The sequence below is a fragment of the Ambystoma mexicanum genome, chromosome 7p (assembly GCF_040938575.1).
Source record: "Ambystoma mexicanum isolate Mex_15411 chromosome 7p, UKY_AmexF1_1, whole genome shotgun sequence".
In the NCBI taxonomy this organism is placed as follows: domain Eukaryota; kingdom Metazoa; phylum Chordata; class Amphibia; order Caudata; family Ambystomatidae; genus Ambystoma; species Ambystoma mexicanum.
In genome coordinates, this window is record NC_090939.1 from 876,972,805 (window position 1) to 876,995,035 (window position 22,231).

The window sequence follows — 22,231 nt, forward strand, 5'->3', positions numbered from 1 at the left end:
CAGTTGACCCATCCCGCTGTCCACAGTGACCAGACCATGCCCAGCTGACCCCATCAAGGAGAGCCCAGCTGTCCCAGTGGCCAGATCCCTTGGCCCCGCTGTCCAGAGACCTCGCTGGCTGTCCAAAGTCCCAAACTCTAGCTTACATTTTAAGTATCACCTCACCCAGTACCCAAAAACTGCATATCCCACTCTTTTTGATTTAGCATCCTATTGAAAATCCCAAATTGGCAGTATCATTTGTTCACCTTTTTCATAGAAGAATCTGTGTTAGTCTATGTCTGGTAGCACATCCCGTTTCTAATTCTTTCCGTTATCTGTGTAAGTCTCTAGTATCATTTGAAGTAAATCAATTAACTTCCTCGTTGAAAATTCACATTCATTATGGTTGCCCTTCGAAGGTAACTGTATTGTGGTGTGTTTTTACTAATCATAGCCATTAAAATATAGTTTCAACAGAAAAAGTCTAGTGCAACAAAACCGAATTTGCCTGTGCATTGTGCTTTTCTATAAATTCTGATTTGCAATTCCCATAGAAAACCCCACACTATCATCCTAGTGAGAGTAATGTCTTTCCCACAGAATCCTATCTGTTATGTGCCTGTGTCTCCGATCCTACAAAACCATGTTCGATTTTGACAGTTCAGCCCTTCTCTGGGGCTGCCTGTCATCACAAGTTCTGTGTAGAAAAGAATTGGCCATTCTGCCGCGTGTGTTTCTTTTCGCATTCTGTCTTTTTCCCAAAATCGATTTTATTATCTGCGATCACATTGCCTTGGTGCCCTGCTCAGTAGTCTGTAAGCTTCCTTGTTATTTAAGTGCAGCCACGCGCATTTCTGTCCTACCTATCCCACTGCAATTGTAAACTGATGCACAAATAATAAGTAACATCCAAGTATGCCATTTTGCTCTTAAATAAGGATTTCAATTTCATTTCTATCCTCCCATCTTGGGGTGGTGGGTTGATTCCCATTTCAATTTTTCCCTCTTCCTACTGACTCCTTGCTACTACTTCCAACCTCAAAGAATTGAGTTAGTAGGTGTTTGGGTGAAGTGTTTTAGGGAGAGTGCATAACCTTTGTGCCATCTGTTATTCTAAGAAGTGTGATTTTGCTTCTGTTTTCTATTAAAGGTTTATATAGATTATGTTAGGAATATTGAATTGACTGTGTTGTAAGATTGTTGCATTTGCATTGCCACAACAGTGGTGGCTGCAGCCCTATTATTTGAACTGTCTAAATGGGCTTCTAATGTTGGGATAGTGGACCCCCATCAGACGGGATTTACACAAGGTGTTGGTACAGAATTAAATCTAACCCTACTAAATATACTAAAATTGGAAGCCTTACAAAAATAAAAAAATGTATTCCTTGCTTTTGTGGACTTACGACAAGCATTCGATAGTATTAATCGGAACCTACTGTGGGACAAACTTCAGAAATGGTCGTGCCCAGCCGAATTACTCGATCCTATAATGGCTTTACACGAGAACACAAGAATCAGCGTTCGTATCAACACACAAGGAGGTCTCACAAATGAAATTGAAACTGAGAAAGGTGTAAAGCAGGGATGTCCTTTAGCAGCCACGCTCTTCAAACTATTTATGGCAGACCTACCTATATCATTACAGGGAACAAAATGCTTTCCCCCGAAAATAAACGGGCAACAGATCAGCTGGGCCATCTATGCTGACGATTTGGTGCTGATAGATTCAACTCCGATCGGAATGCAAAGACTTCTAAATTCGCTTCAATCGTATCTCCAAAAAAATGATCTTGAAGTGAATGTAGCGAAAACAAAAATCATCGTATTTGGCCCTCAGCAAGGACACCGAAATAAAAATTTCAAATGGTTAATCGACGGTGAACAAATTGAAATTACTTCCACCATTCGATATCTAGGAGTCCTATTCAATAAATCCATTCGTGAATGGGACTGGGCTCAACAACTAATTGATCGTATGCGAAAACTGTCTCTCCAAGGAGCAAAGATACACGCCGAATATGGAAAATTCTCACTGACTCCAGTTTTGACCTTCTATCAACAAAAAGTGGTGCCGACGATAACTTTTGGGAGTGAATCCGCCTGGAATTTGAATCAAGACATTTGGCCACGATTGGAAGGAATTTTTTGGCGAAAAATACTAAAATTACCGTCAAACATTTCTGTGTTGGCTATCCGTTATGAGCTGTCAATAGAATTCTTATACGGAATAGTTCTGTGGAGATCGGCAGCACTATTGAGAAAAATGTATCTACCTACATCCGCTATTCCATATCATATCTTGGCTCCAACCAAAGAATTCCCTCACGATGGTCTGGTTAAGAGCTGGGCAGATAAAATAAGAGCGATTTTGCATCATGCTGGCATTAAGCTAGAAATACTTTTAAAGCTACCGCAGATTGCTAAGAAAAAGTTAAGATTGTGGATCTGGATTCAAGATGAAGAAAAACGAAATTGCCTCGCTTCTTCTTTATATAATGGTCCAGTAACTCATGGTATTGATTTAACAGCAAAATATCTAAAACTATTCCCATCACGATACCATCGTGATCAGTTTTTAAGATTAAAACTAAATCTCTATAAAACAAAGGAGATGCTATGGCTGAAACGTGATAAAGAAACTGTTTCCAATTCATGCAGATTCTGTAAGACACACATTGAATCCTCCAAACATTTGATAATTGAATGCACGGAATTAAAAGACATAAGATCTCTCTTTCTAAATAACTTCATCCCGATAACCGGAAATATGGAAGAGTGGTGGTGGACACTGTTATCTGGAAATAATACCCATTTAATTTGTGCGGCAATTAACTTTATGGATAAGATTCTAATAATGCCCTAATATGTAGCAGCTAAGGATTTGAACTGCACAAAGACCGAGGCTCTATGATTGTATTGTCTTGTTTTGTTGGAATCAATATCGTTTCTTATAGATTTAAGAATGAATGTGGTAAAAAAAAAAAAAAAAGAATGTTTCTACTAAGGGAAAACGTGTTTGATGTGAATTGTGATAAAAGTTTAGTTAAACTACATGTTACAATAAAAAAAATAAAAAAAATAAAAAATTATTTGATTTTGCTCCGATTTTTCATTGAATCCTAAAATTAATAAATATTTCATTGTTACACACTGGCCTGGTTCACAGTCCTTTGCGAAACAGGGTATGTCTTCAGGTGGGTGTGAGACAGGTTGGTAGCCTTCTCAATAAAGAACCCAGGGTTCAAATAAAAATCAAAAGACGTTTTCATTTTGCGCCACATGCATTGTCAGTGGAAGAAGTCCCTGGCTGGAGTGTGCCATAACCGTTACAGTACTGCTTCAGATGTATGGTTTTATGAAGCCCTTAGTTGGGCTTTAGAAAAACTGACCTAACTCCTCCCCTTCACAACAAACTCTAAAAAATGGACATGGCCATTAGCAGGGGTTTACTGTAGGCTACTCAAAGTGGGCATTGCATCTCTGTAAAGGTGCCTTTAACTGCCAATCTTGGAGCGTCACGCGCTCTTAATTCCCCATAAGCTCTTTTGTCCATGTATCACTTTAATTAAAAGTTTTAAAAAAAATATTAATTCTCGCTCTTTCTCCATAACACTAAATCCTGAAAGTGAGCCGTAAATCGGTTGAGTAAGCACTTGGGGGGAGAAAACCAATCTGGAAAGACAGGTTACAACAGGCAGTTTTGGAAGAGAGCCGCACTTCTCGTGTGTACAAACAAGCCGAAGCCATGCTGTCCCCATGCAAATGGCCGGTACTTCTAGCCAGTGGTGGGAGGGGAGAGGCCCCGCCCGCCCGCTGACAGCGCGACTTCCCTCCGGCCTGTGTGAACTGACAGAGCGAAGGGTGGGGGGTGCGTGTTTTGACTGTGCCCGGCCCTTCCTCTTTGAGTCCCCTGAGGGGGTGTGGAGGGAGGCGCTACGGGGCGCGCTGTGGCGCAGCCCAGCCATTTAGGCGGCTGTTGCAGCCACCGAGGAGCGAGCGCTGTCTCCTGTCAGGAAGCAGACGCAGGGCTGCTGCCTCTCCTCGGGTGAAGTTGCACCGAGGGGGCGGCCGGCACGCTGCTGGGCAGCCCGCGCCTCGCTGGCTTGTGCCCACACTCACTCACTTCACGGTCGGCGCCAGTGAACGTGGACAGGCGGCTCCACCGTGCTCTGACAGGCTGAGGAGTACACACATATATATATATATATATCCGCGACCCGCTGACAGCCGCGGCAGCAAGGTGCCCACCACGGGCGGCACCTGACAGCTGCCCAAATTATCAGCCGGTACCAACACATGGTTTGGAAAAAAGACTCCCGGATCAGAAAGCTGTAGATGGCATTGCTTTCTTTTTGTTGCCAGGTTTTTTGACAGAAGAAATCACCATGTAACACGTGGAACAGAAGCAGCAAACTTTTGCCCGCCGTTCTCGCGCAATTTTTTCGCTCTTGCAAATTTCAATCTGCCGTTTATGTCCAACTGCCTGCCTTCCCTTTCCTTTATTTCTTAGTCACTCTTGTTCTTTGTTGAGTCTTCGTTTTTCCTTTGATCTTCAGCCCATCCTCATCCCTCGCCTCCTTTCTTCATTCGGCCATTTGTTTCTCCGTTCTTTTCTTCCTTCTCCACCTTGTCGTGCTCTTATTTCTCCCTCTTTGAGTTCTTTCTTCCTTCGTTTCCCCATTCCTCCCCGCCTGCCGTCCATCCTGCCCGCTTGCTTTGCTGACAGCTCTCTGCCACCCAGCCTTTGCAATTTAAATCCCCCGTTCCCGCCTTCTCGCTTATGCAGCTACGCCCAACAGGTAGCACAGAGGAGCCTTCTTGGAACAGGCCCTCTCACTCTAGCAGATACTTTGATGTAAATCGACTACCTTTTTGGCCTGGCCTCTGTCACTGGCACCTGGACTCTGCGGCGCCCATGCACTGAGCGGCAATGGACAGCGGCGCCCACTTGGTCACCGCCTTGGAGCCCGGAGGAGGTGGGCAGCAGGGTGCTGGTGTCCCCGAGGCGGCTGCAGCAGCAGCTTGTGGCGGATTGAGCCCCTTGGAGGACGGGTGTGCCCCGCATTGTGGCCCGGCCCCGCCGCGACAGCGCTCCCTGCGGGTCGTGTATGTACTCAACGACAGCCCCAAGACTGGTCCGGCGGGCAGCACCGAGTCCGGGGCCCTCCAGTGCCTTCTCCGTGCCTGTGAGTCTGAGGGGGCCCATCTGTGCAGTGTCAACTTCGGGGAGCTGGACTTCGGGGAGACGGCGGTGCTGGACACCTTTTATGATGCAGGTGAGATGGGGAGGCAGTGGTGTACAGCACCAGGGCCTGATTGGAAGTCATAATTCTCTGCACATGTATTCCACGTGCTATGCAGTCTTTTCTAATGATCAAACCTTTACAACAGTCCTTTGCAGACATGACCAAAGCGCAAGAGGTTAACTTTGTGAAGTTAGATACAGCCAGGCCGGTAATTACCATAAAATGTAGCCAATTTACAAACTGCACCAGAGAAACGTGTCCCAGCAAACTGAACTTACAATAGACATGCATAGTATTAAAAACGAGACAGGCACCAGTTCACAGACAAAACCACAAACGGCACACCGAAGAGATGCACAGAACAGATCAGACACCTGGCCAAGACACAGAATAATACAAGAAATACGGTAGTCCGGACCACAGACCATAGCAGAGAAATGCACCAATGTGGTTTTAGGGCAGAGCTAGAAATCCTCCAGCGGCACTATACATCGCTGGGGACCAGACTTATGCCGCGGCCACACACATCCTTTCCCTGATACCAACATGAATTCCATTTCCTGTAGGGATGTTATGTACAAACCAGACCACAGGTAACTGTCCAGTTCATAGAGCGGTTCACCAGCACATATAGAAGGTGTGGGGACACGACGAGCTCGCAGAGAAACCAACACACAGATCAGACCACATAGAAAAGGTACGCCAAGCCACAGACCACACCAAGACATGTGCCGGCAGACGATAGGCCTTATTACTGACCCACACATCCGCAGAACAGACAGCAGACATTTCATAACACACAAAGACCAGGCTACAGAGACACACAAGCCACAGACCAACCATAGAGGACACATCACCATCAGATGCAAAAGTACACAGGACTGACCCCAGAGATGAACTTTACAGGTGTGCAGCTCATCCCACACAGCTGTGCCGGTGTGCAGACCAGACCACACAGCTCTACAGCTGTGCAGGTGTGCAGATCAGACCGCACAGCTGTACAGACCAGACCACACAGCTGTACAGATCATCCCACACAGCTGTGCGGGTGTGCAGATCAGAGCACACAGCTGTGCAGGTGTACATATCAGACTACAGCTGTACAGACCAGACCACACAGCTGTACAGATCATCCCACACAGCTGTGCGGGTGTGCAGATCAGAGCACACAGCTGTGCAGGTGTACAGATCAGACCACATAGCTGTACAGGCGTGCAGATCATGGCACACAGCTGTGCAGGTGTGCAGATCAGACTGCACAGTTCTACATGTGTACATATCAGACTACACACACCTGTGCAGGTGTGCAGATCAGACTGCACAGCTGTACAGATGTACAGACCAGACCACACAGCTGTACAGATCATCCCACACAGCTGTGCAGGTGTGCAGATCAGACCACACAGCTGTGCAGGTGTGCAGATCATGGCACACAGCTGTGTAGGTGTGCTGATCAGACCACAAGGCTGTGCAGGTATGCAGATCATACCACAGAGCTGTACATGTGTACAGATCAGACTACACAGCTGTGCAGATGTACCGATCAGACCACAGAGCCTTGCGGGTGTGCATATCAGAATACACAGCTGTACAGATCAGACCACACAGTTGTGCAGGTGTGCAGATCAGACCACACAGCTGTACATGTGTACAGATCAGACTACACAACTGTACAGATCAGACCACACAGCTGTGCAAGTGTGCGGACCATCCCACATAGCTGTGCAGGTGTGCTGATCAGACCACAAGGCTGTGCAGGTATGCAGATCATACCACAGAGCTGTACATGTGTACAGATCAGACTACACAGCTGTGCAGATGTACCGATCAGACCACAGAGCCTTGCGGGTGTGCATATCAGAATACACAGCTGTACAGATCAGACCACACAGTTGTGCAGGTGTGCAGATCAGACCACACAGCTGTACATGTGTACAGATCAGACTACACAACTGTACAGATCAGACCACACAGCTGTGCAAGTGTGCGGACCATCCCACATAGCTGTGCAGGTGTGCTGATCAGACCACAAGGCTGTGCAGGTATGCAGATCATACCACAGAGCTGTACATGTGTACAGATCAGACTACACAGCTGTGCAGATGTACCGATCAGACCACAGAGCCTTGCGGGTGTGCATATCAGAATACACAGCTGTACAGATCAGACCACACAGTTGCGCAGGTGTGCAGATCAGACCACACAGCTGTGCAAGTGTGCAGATCAGACTACACAGCTGTACAGATCAGACCACACAGCTGTGCAGGTGTGCAGATCAGAGCACACAGCTGTGCAAGTGTGTAGATCAGACCACACAGCTGTGCAGGTGTGCGGACTATCCCACATAGCAGTGCAGATCATACCACAGAGCTGTACATGTGTACAGATCAGACTACACAGCTGTGCAGATGTACCGATCAGACCACACAGCCTTGCGGGTGTGCATATCAGAATACACAGCTGTACAGATCAGACCACACAGTTGTGCAGGTGTGCAGATCAGACCACACAGCTGTGCAAGTGTGCGGACCATCCCACATAGCTGTGCAGGTGTGCTGATCAGACCACAAGGCTGTGCAGGTATGCAGATCATACCACAGAGCTGTACATGTGTACAGATCAGACTACACAGCTGTGCAGATGTACCGATCAGACCAGAGAGCCTTGCGGGTGTGCATATCAGAATACACAGCTGTACAGATCAGACCACACAGTTGTGCAGGTGTGCAGATCAGACCACACAGCTGTGCAAGTGTGCAGATCAGACTACACAGCTGTACAGATCAGACCACACAGCTGTGCAGTGTGCAGATCAGAGCACACAGCTGTGCAAGTGTGCAGATCAGACCACACAGCTGTGCAGGTGTGTGGACTATCCCACATAGCAGTGCAGATCATACCACAGAGCTGTACATGTGTACAGATCAGACTACACAGCTGTGCAGATGTACCGATCAGACCACACAGCCTTGCGGGTGTGCATATCAGAATACACAGCTGTACAGATCAGACCACACAGTTGTGCAGATCAGACCACACAGCTGTGCAAGTGTGCCGATCAGACCACACAGCTGTAAAGATCAGACCACACAGCTGTGCGGGTGTCCAGATCACACCACACAGCTGTGCAAGTTTGCAGATCAGACCACACAGCTGTGCAGGTGTGCGGACTATCCCACATAGCAGTGCAGATCATACCACGGAGCTGTACGGGTGTACAGATCAGACCACACCGCCTTGCGGGTGTGCATATCAGAATACACAGCTGTACAGATCAGACCACACGGCTGTGCAGGTGTACAGATCAGAGCACGGAGAGCTGCACAGCCACCCCGCGCAGGAGTGTTTTCCTCCGGGGAAAGACAGCGAGTAGGCGTGCCTGAACGGCAATGACTGAGCTTGCCATGTTACAGCAGACCCGTCCCTGGAGAGAGGCTCGAGAGTAATTAAGTGTTGGCTTCCTGTCAAATCCGTCCTGCCCGCTTGTTACTTCGCAGAGTGCATTCAGGAAGACCGTGCACTGCAGTGTCCACTCAACCCGTTCATTCCAAAATGGAGTTGCGACCAAACTTGCGAACAATACCCCTCAGCAAACAAATGTGAAAGACGAACTCAGGAGTAATACCGTAGTGGCTGTTGTGTTATAGCACAGCATGTGCTGTACTTTGAACTGCTTTCATTCTCAGGGCTGTATGACATTCCTAACATTCATCATCCCAAGACCTGTGTGCAAGCCCGGAGCCTATGCCCTAATATATATAAGCATATTTGTGGTCTAGGACCCCCGCGGGAAACCATCTACAACTATTTCCTTTTCAAAAGGTCCGATGTCACAGCAGAGGATTATGGGATTCATAATCAACTGCTGTAATGTCATGGCTGGGGCCTATGGCATGCTTCTCCTTTTATCCACTTACAACAATGCTGGTCCCTGGGGAGGGCCATACACACCACAAAGGCATGCAGCTTTGACTATGGGTCCACCTCAGGATTCTGAGTGACATCATGGACGACTCGTATCTACAATAGCAGAGCCTGGTTAGCTTGAAACCAACAGCTGACCGGAGCTACTTTTGGCTCTTAGGTCCAACTGGTGCCTTCCAAACATGTACATGCGAGACATTAACTTTGAGTATTTGAGAATGTTAATAAAGAGGAATGAGAACACATATAACACACATTGAAACACAACGGTTCATACCAATTGGACAAAAAGTTAAAGGGGCGCTGCTGGTTCCCCAGCAGTAGCTCCTGCCTACATCGTGACGTCTGACGCCCAGGAGCTGGGTTTAGCGCCTGCTCATCGAATCTCCGTTTTGAACACTGTATATATAGTAGGAAAGTCTATTTGCGGCAAGTCCCACATTCCACAACGCCACCTAGTAGCCATCGCTGGAAGTTCACCTCCAGTTCTGAGCCACAACAGCAAGGCATTGTGGGTATGCAAATGAGCTCAAATGTTTCCTTTTTCTCCAGGAAATTGTCTTTGTCTAAGAGGGCAGTGCTACTTTATACATAGCTAAATTAGCGATGGCTACTAGGTGACGTTGTGGAATGTGTGACTTGGCTCAAATGGACGTTCCTACTTTCACTTTTCAGGTGAAACGTATTTTTTTCAAACCTTTTTAAACCCACCATAGCTTTCTTGGTGTTGTATATATTACCTCAACCCATAAGAACAATGCCCCTTGCCGCTAAAGACACACTGACATTTGCAGCCAAAGGAACTGTGCAAAATAGCCGAACCATTGTATGCATGAGAAGAAACACAAATCTGTTTCTTAGAAAGCCATATATCCGAAAAGGGCCATTTTGCTTCTGCAGAAGGGAGCGTTCATATTGTAGTTTTTATAGGTTGCAAAACATCGCATGGAAAAGATATGCCAACTTGACATCACTTTTGTGTTGCACCCGTCAGTGTCTTTTTGTGAAAAGAAAAAGGGCACGCCTCGCTGTCCTGTATCGATGTTGTGTTAAGATGTCAGCTTGGTTGATATCATTTTGCCCCTGCTCACGCCAATCTTTGTGTTAACTGAAAGAGCAAAGTCTGTGGAAAGCTTGCAGCTTCCACCCAAAACTATGCACCAACATTTTTGGAAGGAGTCCAAGAGATATTTCTTTGACAGGACGTGACATGGCAATTAGCAGTGAGCAACACTGATTACAATGGATTAACGATTGATGTAACATGATGGGGTCAGCAAGTTTGGCAACTCAACTTTATCACAGATTTGTCATAACTATGATTGACAACACCGAATCAGTGTGCAGCAAGTTTGGAGAGGTCAGAAAACTAGGCGGTGCAGTGGCAAAGGAGTTCATAGGCTAAGCATAGTGGCACCAGCTCCTTGCAAAAGAGGTGTTTCTGTGAGCTAATTAGGGTATCCCATTCTTAGTCCTCTCAGAATCATGAAAAATGATGTATTTAGTGCAAGACTCCATTACATGATTATCTGTTTGGCTGCATAGCCAAAATCCCCATATCTTCTGCTCTCCTGAACATCCGTGAGGACCTGCTCCTGAACCTCGATTCCAACACTCCCTGTGTTCTCATTCTGCTCGATCTCTCCTCTGCCTTTGACACTGTCAACCATTCCATCCTGCTCAACCGTCTCCGTGATAACCTGGGTATCACTGGTCAGGCTCTGGCATGGCTGACCTCTTTCCTTTCCGGTCGACCCTCCCAGGTCCAAATGGGCTCCTTCCTCTCCGACATCTTTTTCTCCACCTGTGGTGTCCCCCAGGGATCCAACCTCTCTCCCTGGCTTTTCAACCAGTATCTGGCACTCCTTGCCCACCGCATCGCCGCTCTCTGCCCCCACTTCCAGTGCTATGCGGACGATACCCAGCTCATTTTCAGGCTACCCTCGGCCTCCTCCTCTTCTTCCCTCATCTCCGACTGTCTGTCTGCTATCCAGGAATGGTGTGCCGCCAATGACCTCTGCCTTAACGCCAGTAAGACTGAGATTCTACTCATAGGCACACCCACTTCCTCCTTCCCTCCACCTCTCTGGCCGGCCTCCCTTGGCCCCCTTCCTGCCCCTACCTGCAAGGCTAAAAACCTTGGGGTCATCTTCGACTCCACACTCTCCTTCTCTCCTCATATATCTGACATCTCTAAGAAGTCACACTACCAGCTGCACCTCCTCAGAGGTATTCTTCCCTTCCTCTCCTTCCCCCAGAAGCTCACTGTCTCCCGAGCCCTGGTTCTCTCAAGGCTGGATTACTGTAACAGCCTCTATCTTAATCTGCCTGCCTCCACTCTCCGCCCTCTGCAACTTATCCAGAACAGAACTGCGAGACTTGTCCTTGGCCTCAAGCCCAGGGACGTATCTCTCCAGGACTGAAATCTCTTCACTGGCTCCCAGTGGCTGCGAGGATTAAGTTCAAAACCCTCTGCATTGTCCACAAGGCCTTCTGGGGCCTGGGGCCTAAATACCTTCAACTCTCTCTTCCTAAATATCTCCCTTCATCCGTCTCCAACTCCCTCATGGTCAGCCGCTTCTCGAAGCAACGAGCTGGGGGTAGATCTCTCTCCGCAGCAGGGGCCTCCCTCTGGAACAGCCTTCCTGCCTCCCTGAAACTTGAGGAGAACCATCTCCGGTTCCGGAAGCACCTCAAAACCTTCCTCTTCGCTTCTGCCTTCTCTCTCCCTCTCCCCTGCTAAAACTGCCTAACTCCCCACTGAAATTCTGCACTAAACCTGCATCTTGGCCACTCTCAGCGACCTCGGTCCAGGGCCCAGCCACTCTCCACTTGCACTGCCTCCCTGGCTCCCCCTGCACTGTGGGACTGTCACTGTATCCCTACAGCCCCCTTCCTAGCACTTGCTCTGCACTTACCTCGCACTTGCCACCAGCTGGCCCTTTTATTTATTATTTATTATTTTATTAGGCTACTTACCGTGTACTGCACTTTCCCCCCCACCTCCTCCCCCTGCACTTTCCCCTTTTTCCCTTACCTCTGCACTTGCCCGATCTGAATGACACCTGGCCTAGTAGGATCGTTTGTCTGTCTTCCCCTTGTTTCCCTCCCTCCCTGCCTCGTCGCGCCTTGAAACACTTGTGTATAGGCGCGTTACAAATACCATATCATATCATATCATATCATCCAGTCCAGCAAGTTATGCAGCCCACCAACATGGAGCAGGCTATATATAGCTGTAGGCGATTTCATGACATCTGAATCTAGACCCATATTCTGAACCACAGGTCGAAAATCCTGCAACATCCTTTGCACCCCTCTCATCAATAGATCCCTGCAATTTGGTAGATTTCCCACGTTCACTCCATAAGCCTCGGCAGCCCGATGATGCAGAAGCCAACCAAGGCTCCTGAAGATAGCAGCAACTTCTGTCCATTCTGAAACTTAGGCTTCTTTGCCAAAATACTGTCAAAGTAGTGTTCTTCCGATCTCAAGAATACCAAGGGGAGAACAACCTCTCGGCCAGCATTTTCTCCGTTCCCCAGTACAGGGGCAATGTACAAAAATGTCCCAGTTGAAGCTCAGAACCACCAATATAATTTGTATCCACAGGTGGAAAGTGTCTGTCATTTCACCGTTCCACCCTGAAGTTATCATAAACCACATCTATACTTGCAGACACATGCAGTATCGCACACGTAATGTTCAACATAAAAAGGAGTCCTGATGAAGAACATTGAAGACACGAAACAAATCTTAACTGAAATTTAAATGCAAACCATTCAAGCTTACTGGATAGCTGAAAACCAGGCATCAAGTGTTATTGACTAGTTCTTGAAAAACAATCCAAACACAAACCTATTGGAAAAATGTTCTGAGTTACATCCATGGAGCAAATTGAAATATATATAAATAATATACAAAATATGTTATTTGTTTGTCACACCCTTGGCTACGGTGTCGTTCAGAATCCTCTGGCACTGTTTACATGAAAGTCCCCTCGTGGGATAAGACCCCCTCCCAGAATGTGAAACCACTAGTTTCTCGAAACCCTCTTCCTCTTTTCTTCCTCTCTCCTTTTTATTGGGACCTCCAGAAAATCTGGCTTAGACCTGCCCTACGGTGGGCATTTATAATGACGGACAGATATGCTTGGATAGTCACGCGCTTCTAACGATGGTGTGCTGGGGTATGTAATAGCCTAATCTATGTGGATCTCCTGGGGGTCAGAGGAAGCGATTGATAGGACATCATTATAGGGTAGCCCTTGGAGCACTCATTGAGCAATGACATCGATTTGCTGTGGCTCTTAAGTTTTATCTTTTAGCTATGATTAGCCTATTAGTGTCCATGAGTATTTGTTTTACGAATTTTTGAGGAGGAATGTATGATTTTGTTTATGCCTAGCATTGTTTTTTTTACTATTTTATGTGGATATGTATTTCCTGTCTATTTTAGTTGTATGTTGCGATGTCTTTGCCAGCAAGAAATAGGTAAAACTGGAGGACTAGGAAGTTTTTGCCGCAGGGGATTTAATCAAGGTAGAAATCATTGAATTTTTTACAACAGATTTTACGCCTCATATATGTGGGGGTGAGTTTCGGACGGTGAAAAATCAATGTAGGGGATAAGGGGGGGGCTTTGGGGGGTCTCCACCACATATCTTTGCAGCAAAATCGTTGAGTAAAAAAAAAAGGATCATTTCTACTTTGATCGAATAAAATTCAAAGAAATCACACAGGACCAAACTGTAAACATTAAACATATGGACTGTTATGCGCGGCACTACAGATGGTAGTTTCTCCCTGTCCTGGATGAACTGCTGCCGATTTGTGATGCTGGTAGAGTGGAGGCACCCTGCCACTATGCATAGAATCTGAAGTTGAGGCTATCAGAAACTATGTTGCGATAAGACTTGTCTAGTGCAGGATGTCCCTGGTGTGTGCCGGGCTTTTCTGAAGTCGATCTGTCCTAGAAGACTAAACACTGGAAGAAGTCTTGAGCTGGCACTAAGGGCAATATTGTCCACTTACCTGTACGTATTCCCACCTTTGCGGCTGTTCACGTTCCTGGGCAGTGCTAATGACATCCCCGTGTTAGCCTTTTGCCTTTCCAATCTTGCAAGGTGGATACTCCTGAGTTGGTTTTAGCGCTGAAACAACGGCATGAGAGAATCCATGCTGATCTGGTTCTTGATCATTCTATCACAAATCAGATCCGAAGCCTTATTTCTGAGGGTGTTGAACAGCTCCTGATTTAGCTTCCCAAACCACACCAATTTACTGGCCTATGATTTCTGGTCATTTACGATCACTAAACGAAGCAAATCTCAGGTGCTTGACCAAACTCTAAGTAGCAGTTGCACAAGCATGCGTAGCCACATGATCACGCGGAGTGGGCATGCGGGACACTGTCCTCCAAATTCTAGAAGTAACAAAGAACTGTGCTGGACGGTCCTTTGCTGGTGTAAGAACATAGGGCCACATCTCACCAACACTGTACGTATTACCTGCACTTATTTCCAATACACTAAGCCTTAGCGGTATTCAAACTGTGGGATGCGGTACCATGGGGGGTCGCAGCCGCATCCCTGGGGGGCCGTGAGAGCCCAGCATGAAATCATGAAATGCAAAACAAAAAACATTTTTTTTTAGATTGGACGAAATGGGCAGAGGCGGCTCACATGGTCGGGCTGAAGCATGACACTGTCTCAGGCACCAATGAAAAAGTGGCCCACAGCTGTAAATGGATATTCATTAACAGACTGTTTGAATAGTACCCAAGGGGGTGCTTTGTGTTAAAATGTAAGTGCATTGTGATATTTATAGAATATTTATTCAGCAACAATGGTCAAAATTACTAACTGCGTAGGGAAGTAACTCATCAAACTGGCCCACATTGTCCAAAAAGGTGGCCCATTTTGACTAGCCCACACTGGCATTTAGTATTTTTGGTACAGGCATTGCCCTATGATATGATATATGATATTTTATTTGTATTGCGCGCGTACGCAGGTGTTTCAGAGCGCGACCAGGCAAAGGGAAGGGGAACAGGCCAGTAGGCTAGTCCGAGCCTGGCGGCTCATCCATAATGGCGAGGGGGTGCTCACCAAGTGACCCCCTCACCCATTATGGAGGAGCTAAGGAGCCAGCCCAGTGAAACAATGAGAACTCCTTCAGCTGCCTTTTCCAGCTGAGGGAGTGCTCCTGGGCTGGCTGACCTGTCAAAGCGGAAACCCTATTTCCCTTTGACAGTTCAGTTCATTCCCCATCCACAAATGCTCACTGAGCCATGCAAGGCTGTGGCGTTTTGCTTCGCCAGCATTGCATAGCTCATTGGAAACGCTGGCTGGTGCACTGCATGTCTGTATGTGCGAGGGGGAGCTCATGTGCCTCCTCGCACATACGGACAGAGCAGCCTGGAACAGGGCGTTTCATCACCCACATGCAAGCCAATGCAGAAGGTATGTTTATGTTAATTTATTTTATTGAATCGTGGCCTAGTCCGGCCCAGGAGACAGGGATGGTATATTTTTTGCTGGACATCTATCATAGATGTTCAGTAAAACACGTCATGCCTGCACCCTCGCCCCTCCCCCCCAGCAGCAATTGCAAACTGTTTGGATATTTACACATTTTCTTTTAAAGAATGCTCTACAATGCACCATTTTAACCCATTATTTTATTAAAGAATTCACGGGGGGAACGCCCCGAAACCTGCCTGTATTGGTTCGGACTCCCTCACTGCGCTCGGTTGCTATGGCATTTTTGGGGGCAATAGTTATGCCCCTCCACTTAAAAAATTCACCAGCCGCCACTGGCTCTCGGACTGTGTTGGGAACGGTATGGGGGAGCCCAGGGACTGTGGTGGGAGCAGGATGGGCGGGAACCATGGAATAGTGGTGGGAGCAGGGTGGGGAGAGCCCAGGTTGTGTGATGGTGTGGGGCGAGCCCAGGGACTGGGTAGGAGTGGGATGAGGGAGCCCAGCCACTGTGATGGGAGCAGGTGGGGGAGCCCAGGGACTATACTGGGAGTAGGGTGCAGCGACGGTGCGCAATACATACTGTCCATTTGGCATTTTATTCAGGGCTCGGCATGCCCAAACTTTGCTCAGAGGTGCCTGGGCTAAACATTTTTGAAGACCACTGGCCTAGTGGATTTTCAATGTGAGACAACTTCTTTGATTGGCGTGCTCGTCAGAGTCTCATATACCAAACAATCCAGTGTGCTGGTGTATGGACATCACACATTTTCCAGCTATCTCTATAAAAAAAAAGAACAGCAACACAGAGGGGCAGGGCAGGGGGTCCCGAACAATTTATTGTTTGCTCAGGGGGGCCTTGGCATAAAAAGTTTGAAGACCACTGCACTAAGGTATCCCCTTGCAGGATTGCTGCAGTGTTCGTAATGCAGGATAATGCAAAATCACAATTCTGGCATGCTGGCGACCCTATCCTCTTAGATAGGGATGCATAAGCCTCACCTCTCTGCGCACTCGTAGGCCTCACTCTAGGAGCCGTGCCACCACCGTGCTTTGAGACGTGTCAAAGACAAGTAGCTAAACATTGGAGTTTTAAAGTAGTTTCCAGAAATGCAAAGGCTCTGATCGCAGAAATTTGCACTGGTACAAATAGGGAGATACCCATGAGCATTTTAGGTGCCACCCCGCCCCCATCCCCCTGTACTGTATTCACCAGGCTTTACATTGGAGCCAATCTGAAGATGCCTGGAGGACCTCTGAGATGAGCCCGAGCAAATTGTTATAAATAGCATGTACATGCATGCATCTATGAGACGCGTCAAGCCTTTGCGGATTTGCCCCAATGCAAGGCTTTGTGTACATGGTTCAAAGTAGCAGGGACCAATCCGAGAAGCTCATTATTTGCCCAATTTGCTCCAGTGCAAATCTTTCGGAATCTGCCCCGTGGTTTAGTGTACTTACATGTTTTACATCCAGTACTTCGCAATGACACTGTTTCCAAGGATCTATAAACATTCCTTGATTACATTTTTCACAGCCTACAACTTTGCCAAATGTAGTTATGCTGTTTTTGCCACATTTTCCGCTGAAAAACCAGGGGGAGACCTCCGCAACCAACCCCACCATGCCCTGTCTCTAAATTCCAAACCCAAACTTACCATCTACAGTTTTGATGTAAAAAATGGATAGCAAATATGCAAAGAAATTCTGCAAATTTGTAGTCTGGAAAAGTGAGGAATACTGTTTAAAAATGATTCATTAATTAATGTTGGAAATACATTTAATTGATCTTGAAACATTGTGGCATTTACATTAATATTAAACACAGATAGTGTGGTGAAAAAGCAATTATACAAATTAATATTATAACGACTCTTGATAAGGTTTTGAAATGGGAGTATGTTATACATTAATGTTTCATGCTGGGAATAAATTGATTTTTTAGGGAGTAAAAAAGTAACTCCCATTGCCAACCGCGTATCTTTTCGGCATGTGTTAACCCTAAAAAAGAAATCTCCTTTTCTGATACATGGTTCCTTGCAGCTAGTGATGTACCAACATGTAAGCATGTACCATACAGTTACTTTTCAGATCAGGGAGTAATATCAGAGAACCCCTTCCCCTGGCACTGCTCTGCAGGTGCCACTGATCCAAGCACATCCACCGAACTGTGTGGGTGAAAGCTGGGGGCAGGCCCCTATGTGTTTGTTGTTTCCTATTTTTTGTTGGGAGTATTTTTACTCCCTATTTATTTAGGTATCGGGAGTTTTTGCCTATTTTTAAGGAGTAATCATAACTGGCAAACCTCATATAAGTAGGACTGAACCTTACTGTAAATGTAATCTAGGCACAAGTCAAATCTACGTATACGCCGCCCTAATGCATCAGGGTTGGGTGTGCTATATAAATTGCAAGATAAATAAATAAATAAATAAACACTGAGACCGGTTTCTTCATAACGAATACAGAAATAACGAAAACTTTTTCAGTGAAATAAAAATAACGAACAAAGGTCAATTTTTGTTCTCTTTTTTTAATTTGGGCTCCCCCCGCCCCAACCCCCCCGTTTCCCCAGCTTTATCACCCACCCCCCACGCTTTTTAGTCCCTCACCACACCTCAAATATACTTTAACCAAAAATTCGACATCTTTTTCATTATTTATGTTTCACTGAAAAAACTTTTCGTTATTTTGTTTTCGTTATTAACACTGTATCCCCAGTGTTTTCATTCCAATGGGTCCGAATTTCTAAGAGCCACAGCCTCTAGAAATAGACCTTAACAAAAAGAGCAAGAACGAGGCTCAGAAGTTGTACCATTTTTGGCTCATCTAAACAGGGCTTCTCCATCATTCTTTAAAAGACACATTTACTTACGGATAGCAACTCTAACTGCTTCTTCGATGCTTGGTCCAACATTGTGGATAGCGGCTTTAAAGCTCAGGCAATTAAGGATTTGGAGCAGATTGGCGCTGATCGATGAGCAATGGTGACCTCAGTGATGTGGTCCTGCGCACACTACCACAGGTCCTATCAGTCATGTGTGTGTGTCACTCCCACATCAGAAGCACGACATGCATCTCCCACTATGGCTTTCCAACCGCCATCGCAAACAGGCTGTGAACCGTGAATGAAGAGCCCCCACCCCAAGACACACCACTTTTGTGGTCTGAATGTTTTCTGAGCTGAGATGGCCTGTTTCCCTAATGGAGAGAGGAGGGAAAGGATATGCAAATAATTGGGGCAAGGGACCATAGGTTTCTTGCTATGATGGCAGCTACACAGCCATAACGATTCACTCGCACGCTTTTGGGGAGTGTCACTTGCAAGGCTTTAAATTGGGAAAATAGGCCTTTCCCTCGCCTTTTCTTCCATAGTGGTAGTGCTGGCCTCCACCAGCAGCCCCTTAAACTAAGACATTCAGCGATCACACAGGGTTGATCGGTGCATCTCTTGGTTAAAGGGATGCCTTGCGAGGGTTGGCAAGTCTGTTAAGGAAGAAGAGGGGGTGTTGATCCCCACCAGACATCCCTTTGACTCAGCTTTAACTCATGCTTTCCCCTGGGTTGTGAGGGTCATGATCCATGCATCTCTTGGTGAAAGGGATGTTTGGTTGGGGTCAGCATCACAATTAAGGGAGAAAAGGTGTGGTGCAGACCCTCGCCAGGCATCCCTATAGCTAAGAGATGCAGGGATCATCGGTGTGCAGTCATAATCTCGAAAAAATAATATCGAATAGCAAAAATGTCTAAACAATAATGTAAAAAAAAAAAAGTGGATTTTTAAAAAATTTGTATTTACATGTTTTTTTTGGGTTCCAGGGTAAAAAAAAAGGGGTAAAACAAAAAAAGGGGGTTGGGGGGAACCCCCCCATTTCGACCAAAAAACAACCAAAAAAAAATTCGACATTCTTTTTTTTGACTTTTTGTTTTAGACATTATGACTTTCGATATTATTTCATTCGACTTTATGACTATAAACCGGGATCATCACCCTTGCACCGCGGATGAGAGGGCGATGATTGTTGCAAAGGGTTGCTTGGCTGGAGTCAACTGCCAACCCTTATGTCATGCCCCCTTGTAGACCATACCCCCTTAATGAGCCCCGGCTCATGCAAAAATGTCCCCTGACAGAAAAGTCGCCGTTTTTTGCAGAGACATTATTACATTGAACATGCGGGGGACACCCCCACAGCCCCTGTTTTTGTTTTTTTTAATGGGAGCAGGGTGTTGCCAATGGCTTTACCCGGCGACACTATGTATGGGGACATTATTACCTGATACCACTTGGACCACTGGTCACCCACCATGAAATCAGTTCTCTCACCAACCAAGCTCCTTACTCGTCCATTCTTCATTTGTAGAAAATGCGTGTGTGTGTATTGTGTGTCGCACTGGCATTGCCCCTCTCCTTGACGGGACTGAGCCTCCTTCTGAGAAGTGTCCTCGAGGTAAGGGTAACATAAAATGGAGGGGGCTGAGGCACGGGGTTTTTGGGAGGTACGCTATATATTTGTTATATAGCGCTTCACGCTGGGTTTCCCTGGCTTCCAAGCGCTGTATTAATAGGTGGCATTACTCAATGCAATGGTATTTCGAAAATGTGGAAAGGATGAAAGGCTGGTTGAGCCTGCCTGGGATTTGGACCTGCGACTGAAGACTGCACACATGTCTATGGCGAGTGCCTAACTGCCCGAGCTCGTTTCAAAGATTGGCTATGTACCCCTCCTAGGCTGAAAATAATAACTCACATAGCATAATATGGAGTTCCCTTAATTAATGTGATATATGAATGCAGAGTCTTAGGTACTGGGTCTATTGCTGGCTGGACCACCAACTGATAAAAACGATTTTGTTCAATGTTTTTGTCACCAAAATGTGGATGGTGGCAGATGGGGGGAGTTAGGGAAAATGGTGGGGTTGGGATAGGAGGGTGGCTAGGGGCAGGACATGGGGCTTCGGGGGTGGTAACAAAATAAATCTCAAGGCGGGATGCTGGGAGATGTCAGATGTGACGGCTGTTGGGCACCATGATGCATATTCAGTCCCATGTGCCGCTTCCGTTAAAGTGTTTCCGCCATTTTATTCCAGGATGATCCTTACAACCACGTAAATAGAAACATAAATATTTACGTCATTATTATGCGCCCGCAGAGTAGCATTGAGAAAACTGACGTCATCCTTTATACACCTGGTGTGTGTTCACGTGAATGTGCAACCTACGCACTCTTGATGGACGTAGCTTAAGCAGGCCCTCTGCTTGAACCCACGATCCTGGCCGTGCTCCAGCCGGAATGTTTTTCATACCTGGCTATTCTGCATGTCTCGCCTCCCCAGGCTGTGTTTCAAAACTACACTGCACGTTGTGATGGTAAAGGCCGCTTTCTCTCGCGTCCCACCCCCTCCCCCTACCCTCTGAGAGACGGTGTGTGTGGAAGCCCGAGGTGCCGAACTGTTGGACAGAATCCGTGTCTTAATGACCTGTCTGAAGTGTGTGCCTCGGGACTTTATTTATTTATTTTCATTTGTAAAGCGCCTAAACCCCGAGGCACCAGGGCGCTGTTGCGAACCAGTTCCATGACAATTAAGCTTACATAATCTCATCAGGGCGGGATGCGGCTCTCTCGACAGAACTGCGCCTTCGGTGAAAGGCCTGTTACGGTGCTGTCTTTTAGTATTACCTGAAGTAAAAAAAAAAAAAAAGAATAGCAATAAGATCGAACGTCTGAACTGAAAAGGCGGCTGCGCCACCTGCGCACCTAGGCTTGTCACAAGTCTATCAGTAAGTGCGTTTTTTTCCGAGCTTGATTTACGGGATCCTAATTATTTACTGCCTATGTAACCATGGGAGCGAATAGTGTCCTGCGTGTTGACTCCCAGCAAATATACGTTAGTAGCGCTTCCGGTGATCCCCTGTTCCTGTGCTTGCTAATTGCCAGGCGAGCGCACGTGGCGTTAGCATCCGCAGTCAGGTACTGTTCGCCCCCTCCACCCCCACCCTGCAAGGTGTATACAATCCCTCCGTGGCCCCCGTTGGCTAAATAACTTTGGCCAGACCAGCTCTTCTTATTGTGGTACCACAAGGCCGCAGTTTTTTCTTACATATTTCACACCAGGAATTCAAACCAACACATTCATATCTTGAACAACTTTAATAACCCCAGGCGACCAGCAGCATACTTTCTGCTTATTCTTCTTCCTCCTGCACACCCCCTTCCCCTCTCTTTAGAGTCAGCTCTCTTTTTCTCCTTATCCATTCTTTTTCCAGCATACTGAGGTCGCGCTCCCTGAACCTCCCTGGGTCTCCCGCCCGGGAGTAAAACACATTGGCAGCCGCCGCGGTTGGGCTGCAGGGAGCGCCGTTACGCTTTCCTTTCCACCTGCCCAGGCTGGAAGCTGACGCCCATCAACTTTTTTGACCTTGTTGCCCCCGCTGTGCTAGGCTTACAGGGGGCAATTTACTCTTGGCAATATTTTCAGGCGGTTATTTTTGGCACTGCTCGATCGCCTGCGTAACCGCCACAGCAAAAAGGGTTTTTTGCCCACCATCAGTGTAAAAAATTGCTTATTATTCACAGCCTCGCCCTCTTAGGGTGTC

At 46.8% G+C, this 22,231-nt stretch overlaps 1 protein-coding gene across 2 annotated transcripts in view; it reads left to right on the forward strand.

The window, feature by feature from the left end:
* The first annotated feature begins 3,874 nt into the window (after positions 1–3,874).
* Positions 3,875–22,231, forward strand: part of MAP3K15 (mitogen-activated protein kinase kinase kinase 15) — a 1,358,420-nt gene continuing 1,340,063 nt past the window's right edge. For both annotated transcript variants that reach the window (XM_069637110.1, XM_069637109.1), the window contains exon 1: positions 3,875–5,261. In XM_069637110.1, coding sequence (XP_069493211.1) covers positions 4,916–5,261 — 346 coding nt within the window. In that variant the 5' untranslated portion in view covers positions 3,875–4,915. The remainder of the gene's footprint in view (positions 5,262–22,231) is intronic.